The sequence below is a fragment of the Oryzias melastigma genome, linkage group LG15, assembly GCF_002922805.2.
Source record: "Oryzias melastigma strain HK-1 linkage group LG15, ASM292280v2, whole genome shotgun sequence".
Classification (NCBI taxonomy): domain Eukaryota; kingdom Metazoa; phylum Chordata; class Actinopteri; order Beloniformes; family Adrianichthyidae; genus Oryzias; species Oryzias melastigma.
In genome coordinates, this window is record NC_050526.1 from 29,967,175 (window position 1) to 29,975,357 (window position 8,183).

At 44.9% G+C, this 8,183-nt stretch overlaps 3 protein-coding genes across 7 annotated transcripts in view; 1 reads left to right on the forward strand and 2 right to left on the reverse strand.

The window, feature by feature from the left end:
- il16 (interleukin 16) overlaps positions 1 to 4,438 on the forward strand; it is a 26,645-nt gene extending 22,207 nt beyond the window's left edge. Inside the window, exons 19-22 of the mRNA XM_036215617.1 lie at positions 48 to 149; positions 1,561 to 1,783; positions 1,848 to 1,976; positions 3,631 to 4,438. Coding sequence (XP_036071510.1) covers positions 48 to 149; positions 1,561 to 1,783; positions 1,848 to 1,976; positions 3,631 to 3,803 — 627 coding nt within the window. The 3' untranslated portion in view covers positions 3,804 to 4,438. The remainder of the gene's footprint in view (positions 1 to 47; positions 150 to 1,560; positions 1,784 to 1,847; positions 1,977 to 3,630) is intronic.
- Positions 4,439 to 5,568: 1,130 nt separating this feature from the next.
- LOC112139090 lies at positions 5,569 to 7,621 on the reverse strand. Of its 5 annotated transcripts, none has more exons than XM_036215498.1 (4): positions 7,048 to 7,621; positions 6,952 to 7,015; positions 6,424 to 6,783; positions 5,569 to 6,063 (listed from the first exon to the last, which is right to left on the reverse strand). In XM_036215498.1, the coding sequence occupies exons 1-4, from the start codon at positions 7,611 to 7,613 to the stop codon at positions 5,722 to 5,724; spliced, it is 1,332 nt and encodes a 443-aa protein (XP_036071391.1). In that variant the 5' UTR covers positions 7,614 to 7,621; the 3' UTR covers positions 5,569 to 5,721. The 5 variants fall into 5 exon arrangements, with proteins under 5 accessions (XP_036071391.1, XP_036071390.1, XP_036071393.1 ...); XM_036215497.1 differs by having other exon boundaries at positions 5,569 to 5,721; positions 5,775 to 6,063; positions 6,424 to 7,015; XM_036215500.1 differs by lacking the exon at positions 6,952 to 7,015 and having other exon boundaries at positions 6,424 to 6,663; positions 7,056 to 7,621.
- A 56-nt stretch (positions 7,622 to 7,677) lies between these two features.
- LOC112139089 (transmembrane channel-like protein 3) overlaps positions 7,678 to 8,183 on the reverse strand; it is a gene marked incomplete in the record, with an annotated part of 20,663 nt that continues 20,157 nt past the window's right edge. Inside the window, 1 exon segment of the mRNA XM_024261787.2 lies at positions 7,678 to 7,768.

An 8,183-nucleotide genomic window follows, 5' to 3' on the forward strand; every position in this document is an offset into this window, starting at 1 on the left:
GAACACCTGAAAGGTTCTGACTGAAGCTGATGCTCTCCACTCTGCAGTGTCTCCAGGACATTCATGTGGTGATTCTGCTGAAAGAAGAGGGGGCGGGGCTTGGCTTTAGCATCGCCGGAGGCTGTGACCTGGAAAGCAAAGCCCCCACAGTAAGCTGGACACCTGGGGGGGGGGGGTTCAGTCTGGAATGATGTTAGTGATGGAAGAGGAACAGAAGTTAGTGAAACGCTCAGCTCTCTGTCCTCATACGACCTGCTATCAAACTGTATGTGAGCACTGGACTGAGCCACCCCTCCCCCTCTGCGTTCCAAACAGGAAGTTCCTGTTGGTTCCAGAAGTCCTAAACAGCTGTTCTCTGTCTTTCTGTCTGTCAAATCAACCTTCTGGATCTGAAAGTTTTCAACATCTGACTGATAATCTTCTTTTTTTTCAGGATATTTTTTCTGTAGTTTAAGTGATAAACTGACCAATCAGATTCTTCAATGATGTCCAATGCTCCAAATGTTTGACAGATTTCCATTGGAAGGGGTGTGGCCTTCCAAAAAGCTCACTCCTGTTTGGTTGCCATAGAAACGACGACTCAGACCGATCCCTGCTTCCCGACGTCGTCTGGCTCCAACATGGCGGCGCCCGTCTCATATACTGACTTGACTTGGTTGGAGCCGGTAGTGGACCATTATTTTCCAGGAGGGGGGGCATCACTTAGTCCAGCTCTCATGTACAGTCAATGGCTCCAACCCCAGCGGGGTCAAAGGGGATTTAGCTTGTCCTCTTGGTTCGGCGGCCGTCTTCTTCTGGAGGGGGGGCTTCCTGTGGAATCTGCTGGACCCTCAAAGAGGGGGGCAGGTTTTGGTAGTAAAACCGGCAAACGTTCAGGAAGATGTCAAGAAAGACCCGGTCAGCCGGTGTCCACTGCAAAGGCGGCGCTGTGCACGTGGTTGTTGGTGTCTTTGGGTTAGCTGTGGTTGATCTTCCACAGTCAGAATCTCTGAAGCCGTTAGGATCCTTTGGATCTTCAATAAAATTCCACAAGTTCCTCAGGACTTTGCAGCTCTGCTGACTCACCTGTTCAGAAACGCCGGCGTGGTTAGCGCTCCAGAAGGAACGGTAGAACTTTACAGAAAGTCCAGAAGAATCTGAGTTTATTCAGAACCAACAACTGTAAACAGAGAATCTGACAACAGAAGAAGAACTCTGTAAACAAACAAACAACACACAACCACAGAACGCAAACAAACACACAAACAAACAACAAACACACAAACAAACACTAAACCATACAAACAAACAAACAAACACAAAACCAAACAAACACAAAACCAAACAAACAAACAAACAAACACAAAACCAAACAAACACACAAACAAACAAACAAACACAAAACCAAACAAACACAAAACCCAACAAACACAAAACCCAACAAACACACAAACAAACACAAAACCAAACAAACACACAAACAAACACAAAACCAAACAAACACACAAACAAACACAAAACCAAACAAACACACAAACAAACACACACAAACACACCAACAGCTGTCTCCGCCTCCTCCAGGTCCACAGAGTCTTCCCCAGCGGTCTGGCGGCGCAGGAAGGAACCATCCGTGTCGGCGATCAGCTTCTGTCCATCAACGGTCAGGCCCTGCAGGACGTCACGCACACCGCCGCCACGGCGGCGCTGCGTCTGGGCCGCAGCCTGAAGCTGGCGGTGGTGGTCGTCTACAAGAGGGCGAAGGAGGTGGGCGGAGCCTCTGGAGGAGAAGACGCTGCATCTGCAGGTGAGTCCAGACACTGAGACTCTCGACGAGCGGGACCCACCTGACCTGCATGTCTGTGTGACAGCTGAGGAGCAGGGGGCGCTGCTGAGCATAGAGCTGGAGAAAGGAGCTGGGGGGGTCGACTTCACTCTGGAAGGGGGGAAGGGCTCCATCCATGGAGACCGACCGCTGCTCGTCAACAGGATCGTTGAAGGTGGGTCTACCTGAGAGTCTGTCCAGGTGTGTCCACACAGGAGCAGGTAACTGTGGAAGGTCAGCACCTTCACGGCATCCGCTGGGCAACTGTATGTTGTTGAAAACCTTTATTTTGATCAAAAAACATTTGATCATAAACTTTTTTAATCCATTTTTTTACAAACTTATTTAATCAGATCAAAACCTTTTATTTAAAATAAAATCTTCACTTTGTTTCAAAGCTTTTTTTGTCAACAACTTCTTTCAAAAGCTATTTTTTACTCAAAAGCTTTTACTGCATTTAAAACAGTTTTCTTAAAAAACAAAAACATTTTTTCAAAACCTATTTGACCAAAATTTTATTCCATCAAAACAAATTTCAAGACAATAAAAAAACAACTTTACTTCAATAAACTTTTTTAAACATAATTTTGCTTAAAACTTCATAAATGAAGACTTCTGTTTCATCAAAAACTTTATTCGTAAAAACTTTGACTTCACTGAAACTTATTTCAAGGATTTCAAGGACCCCCCCCTAATGTTCGACACAAAGGTGGACGGGAGATGACTTTAAATCCTTTCCCGGTGTTTGACATTCAATAATTTCTATTGTTGATGGTTTAAAATAAGGAAAAGAAAACTGTATTTTTTAATAGCGAGTCCCTGGAAAAACTCACTATTTATAATATCGCTGAAATAAAAATGAATTGGGAAACTGCAGTCAGTCGACTCGTGTCCTCCAAATCCTCTACCGACGTAAATAACATTTCCTCTGGATTAATCAGCCTCCTCTCTACATGATCCTCTGAATGAACATGTCATTTTGGTTTCTGAGTGGTGAAAACGTGACGTCTCTAATGTGAATGTTCTCTAAATGTTCATGAGGAACTCATATTTGAACATCTTTCACTTTAAAAAGGGGCGGAGACCACAGAGAACTCTAAGTTTCCTGAAGAAAACCTGCTACCGACCAGGTTTCGTTCACAGACTCAGTTACCATAGTGATTGATTCTGAGTTCATCCTAACCCGCTTCTTGGAACGGGCTTGGTTTGACCCACTTTAACTGGTTTGAGTTATCTCTCTTTCTGGAACCGAAAACTCAGTTTTACTGAATTTGGAGTTCACGAACTCAGAGTTCCAACAAAACCTGCTTCTTGGAACGGGCCCCAGCTCAAAAAAACATTCCAAAATGACAAACAAAGAAAGGCATAAACAATTGGAGTCAGACAGAAGAAACTCATCTTATACTAATATCTGCTCCTGCCAATCAATCACAAAATAACCGTGACATGCGAGAAACAAGACAAATTCATTCAATTGATAGTCACACCCGTTCCTAATCCAATGGAGGCCTACTTCCATTTCTTTATTTAACATCCATCATTGTATGGTATCTATTTAATGTTTTGTCCTTAAATATCTTTTTTGATTTAGTAGCAGTTATACATTGTTTTAATGTTCTATCTCATGAGTTCCACAGTCTAATGTCTTGAACTGAAACAAGGGTCTGTCTCAGAGTTGTTCTTGCAAAAGGAACTTTAAAATATCTTTCCTTTTGTTAGGAGCTGGTTTCAATAAAGACCGAATATCGCCTGAAAACATATTAAGTTTCGCTTTTAACATGAATAACAGAATTTTTAAAGGTTTGACTGACAGGCGGCGTTGTCTCCAGGCGGGGCGGCGGAGCAGAGCGGTCTGCGGCGTGGAGACGAGCTGCTGATGCTGCAGGGGGTGGAGCTGCAGGACACCACCCGCTTTGAGGCCTGGAACGCCATCAAGGCCCTGCCGCCGGGTCCGTTCACCTTGCTGGTCCGGAGGAGGGAGGCCGCCCCCCAGGACGGCTGAGACGGACGGAACCGCTTCTGTCAGAGTCTCTGAGGAAGACGAGCTGCAGTTTCTACCAGACCGGCCTCAGAAGGACTGATGGTGACCCCCTCCTTCAGGTGAACCCCCCCATACATTGTCTTGAGCATCGGTCTAAACCATGGATGCCCAAAGTGCGGCCCGCCAAAGGTCATCTTTTGGCCCGCCAGAGTGTTTAGTTCAAACCTGTTTCCTCTTGATTCTCTCTGATGTTCCAAAACTCTACGGCTGTGATATACTTTCAGCCTCTGGGTGGCGCTGTTAGCACTTTCTTTTCTTTACTATGAATGAAACAACCCCCAAGTGAGTCAGTCCTGGGCTTTTTTTTTGTTAGAAATCCCCCGCCCCCCAAAAAAAAAAAAAAATTCCCATACGGTCATTTCTGATGCTTTTAGCAGATTATTCAGCTCGCTAAGACAGCAGCAAACCGATCAAACCAAAGATCAGCTCCACGTCTCTCATCCCAGTCTATGTTTTCATTGGAGGAAAGTTTGTTTTAGCTTAAAACTGTCCAATGAGGCCTCGCTGTCAAAGGTTTAAAGACAAACGTCGTTATTCTTGCTAATGTGAGTTACTTTAATGAATACAGAATCACAATAAATACTTTAAGCCATATTCTTCAATTTCTGCTTTTATTTCATGACATACAATAAAATGTGGTATCTGGCCCGCGGGCCGGGATCCATTTAGGTTTTGACCCTTTGGGTGAAAAGGTTTGGGCAGTCCTGATCCAAACAAGTCTTAAGGCTGCAGAACATGGTGATCCACTCCTTCCTGTCCTCGTGTTTAGATTACTGCAATACTATTTTCTCCTGTCTAAACAGAAGGTTCTGGCCCGTCTGCAGCCGGTCCAGAACTCTGCTGCTGGGGTTCTGATCTGCACAAACACAAGAACACGACACCCCCATGTTAAAGTGTCTTGAATGGTCATGTTTATGACGGTCAGCTGATCAGAAACTTCACTGACAGGAAAAACGGTTTTATTTAAAATCTTTATTGAGATTTACGAGCAGAACAGAGAAGAAGAAAAAGACGCAGCAACACCTGGACAGGTGAGGACAGGAGGACGAGGGACTGGACACGCATACACACAAAGAAACAACACAAACAAACAAACAAAGACAGACAGAAGCCCCCCACCCCACCCCCCAGTCTGCTCCAAGTGCTCATGTTGGTCGGCCGGACGAGCCGCCGCCCCCTGCTGGAGTCAGAGCGACAGCGCGGCTTTGGTCAGGTTGCTGTAGAAGTCCATCATGCTGGACGGGAAGAAGGAGTCCACTACCGAGCGGGGGAGCAGCCCCCCCAAGTCCGTCTGGAAGAAGCTCAGCACCTGGGTTCTGCTGGGTTCCCTGGAAGACAAGAACCACAGAACATGAGCTGCAGGTATAGACCCGCCTCCGGGGGAGAGCGGGTGTGGCTTACCCTGCCACGGGGACGCAGAAGCAGCCACAGGGGTGGTTGAATCCTCTCACAAAACCTGGCTGTGGGGGGCAGCTGGGGTGGACCACGTTGGTGGCTTGTTGAAAGCAAAAAGGCAGTCATGAAGGTTCAGCAGGCTCCTCCCACCTCAGCTGCAGGCGGGGTCGGAAATGACACGCCCAGCTCTGAAAAAGTTCGCCTCACCGTTTGAAGAGAAGGTTCCATCCTCATAGCGCCTCACCACAATCACATCCACGAAGTCTCGGGGGGCGATGATGCCCATGGCTGCAGACGGGGTGACGGTCCTGCAGACCGAGACGTCCTGGGGGGCAGAAGGAGGGATCAAAGAAGTCTGAACACGAGATAACCCAGAGGGCCTGAGACGCAAACGTGCAGGCGGCTGCATGCATACGCAGGCAGCTGCATATTCATGCAGGCAGCTGCACGTTCATTCTAAAGTGTTTGGGAACTAATTTCACACCTATGTGTAAGACCAAAGATGGACCTTTAAGATACTAAGATATCCAGCTGCACCTGCATTATTTACAGACGTGATCACCTTAGGAACTTTACACCTGTTCACCTTTACAACTTTACACCTGTTCACCTTCATAACTTTACACCTGTTCACCTTCATAACTTTACACCTGTTCACCTTCACAGCTTTACACCTGTTCACCTTCATAACCTTACACCTGTTCACCTTTACAACTTTACACCTGTTCACCTTCATAACCTTACACCTGTTCACCTTTACAACTTTATACCTGTTCACCTTTACAACTTTACACCTGTTCACCTTCATAACTTTACACCTGTTCACCTTTGCAACTTTACACCTGTTCACCTTTACAGCTTTACACCTGTTCACCTTTGCAACTTTACACCTGTTCACCTTTGCAACTTTACACCTGTTCACCTTTACAGCTTTACACCTGTCCACCTTCATAACTTTACACCTGTTCACCTTCAGAACTTTACACCTGTTCACCTTTACAATTTTTTACCTGTTCACCTTCATAACTTTACACCTGTTCACATTCAGTACTTTACACTTGTTCACCTGTACAACTTTACACCTGTTCACCTTCAGTACTTTACACCTGTTCACCTTCATAACTTTACACCTGTTCACCTTCATTACTTTACACCTGTTCACCTTCATAACCTTACACCTGTTCACCTTTACAACTTTACACCTGTTCACCTTCATAACTTTACAGCTGTTCACCTTTACAACTTTACACCTGTTGACCTTCATATCTTTACACTTGTTCACCTTCATAACCTTACACCTGTTCACCTTTACAACTTTACACCTGTTCACCTTCATAACTTTACACCTGTTCACCTTTACAGCTTTACACCTGTTCACCTTCATAACTGTACACCTGTTCACCTTCAGTACTTTACACCTGTTCACCTTCAGTACTTTACAGCTGTTCACCTTTACAACTTTACACCTGTTCACCTTTGCAACTTTACACCTGTTCACCTTTACAACTTTACACCTGTTCACCTTCATAACTTTACACCTGTTCACCTTCAGTGCTTTACACCTGTTCACCTTCATAACTTTACACCTGTTTATGATTACAACTTTACAGCTGTTCACCTTCAGTACTTTACATCTGTTCACCTTCATAACTTTACACCTGTTCACCTTTACAACTTTACACCTGTTCACCTTCATAACTTTACACCTGTTCACCTTTACAACTTTACACTTGTTAAACTTCATAACTGTACACTTGTTCACCTTCATAACTTTACACCTGTTCACCTTCAGTACTTTATAACTTTACACCTGTTCACCTTCATAACTTTACACCTGTTCACCTTCATAACTTTACACCTGTTCACCTTCATTACTTTACACCTGTTCACCTTTACAGCTTTACACCTGTTCACCTTCATAACTTTACACCTGTTCACCTTCAGTACTTTACACTTGTTCACCTTCATAACTTTACACCTGTTCACCTTCAGTACTTTACACCAGTTCACCTTCATAACTTTACACCTGTTCACCTTCATAACTTTACACCTGTTCACCTTCAGTACTTTACACCTGTTCACCTTTACAACTTTACACCTGTTCACCTTCAGTACTTTACACCTGTTCACCTTTACAACTTTACACCTGTTCACCTTCATAACTTTACACCTGTTCACCTTCAGTACTTTACACCTGTTCACTTTTACAACTTTACACCTGTTCACCTTCAGTACTTTACACCTGTTCACCTTTACAACTTTACACCTGTTCACCTTTACAACTTTACACCTGTTCACCTTCATAACTCTACACCTGTTCACCTTCAGTACTTTACACTTGTTTACTTTTACAACTTTACACCTGTTCACCTTCATAACCTTACACCTGCTTTCTCACCTGAGAGATCTCCTCCAGCAGCTGGAACTTCTTCACATTGGCGTCCCACTTGACTCTGAATCCATCCGGCTCTGGTTTCAGACACTCCCACACTTTGTCAGGACTGGCGCTTATAAGCCCCTCCCCCTTGTAACTGTGGACAGATCACACAGCAGGAATTGCTAAGGAATCCCCAAAGGTAGCAGAAACTAACCATGTGGGTCAGACGCTGCACCTCAGCAACATTACAAATTGGTTGATTGGGAGGGGAAACGTCAAATCTGTTTAGCTGAAGTCTTTCTGAAACTAATGATGTGCAGATGTGAGCTGAAATCAAAAGATCTGAAACATGAAAACATTTTAGGAGGAACACAATTCCAACCATGTGACCAGGATGACCACGATACACCGCCAGACGCACCTGAGCTGAAGGTAGTCCCTGAATAATTCAGGTGTTTTTTATGTCGCGTTTGGGTAATCAAAGGATTTAAGTAGCAGGGGAGTAGTTCTGGAGGGGAGGGGTCTTGATGGGGGAGGGGTCTTGGAGGGGTGGGATCTTGATGGAGGAG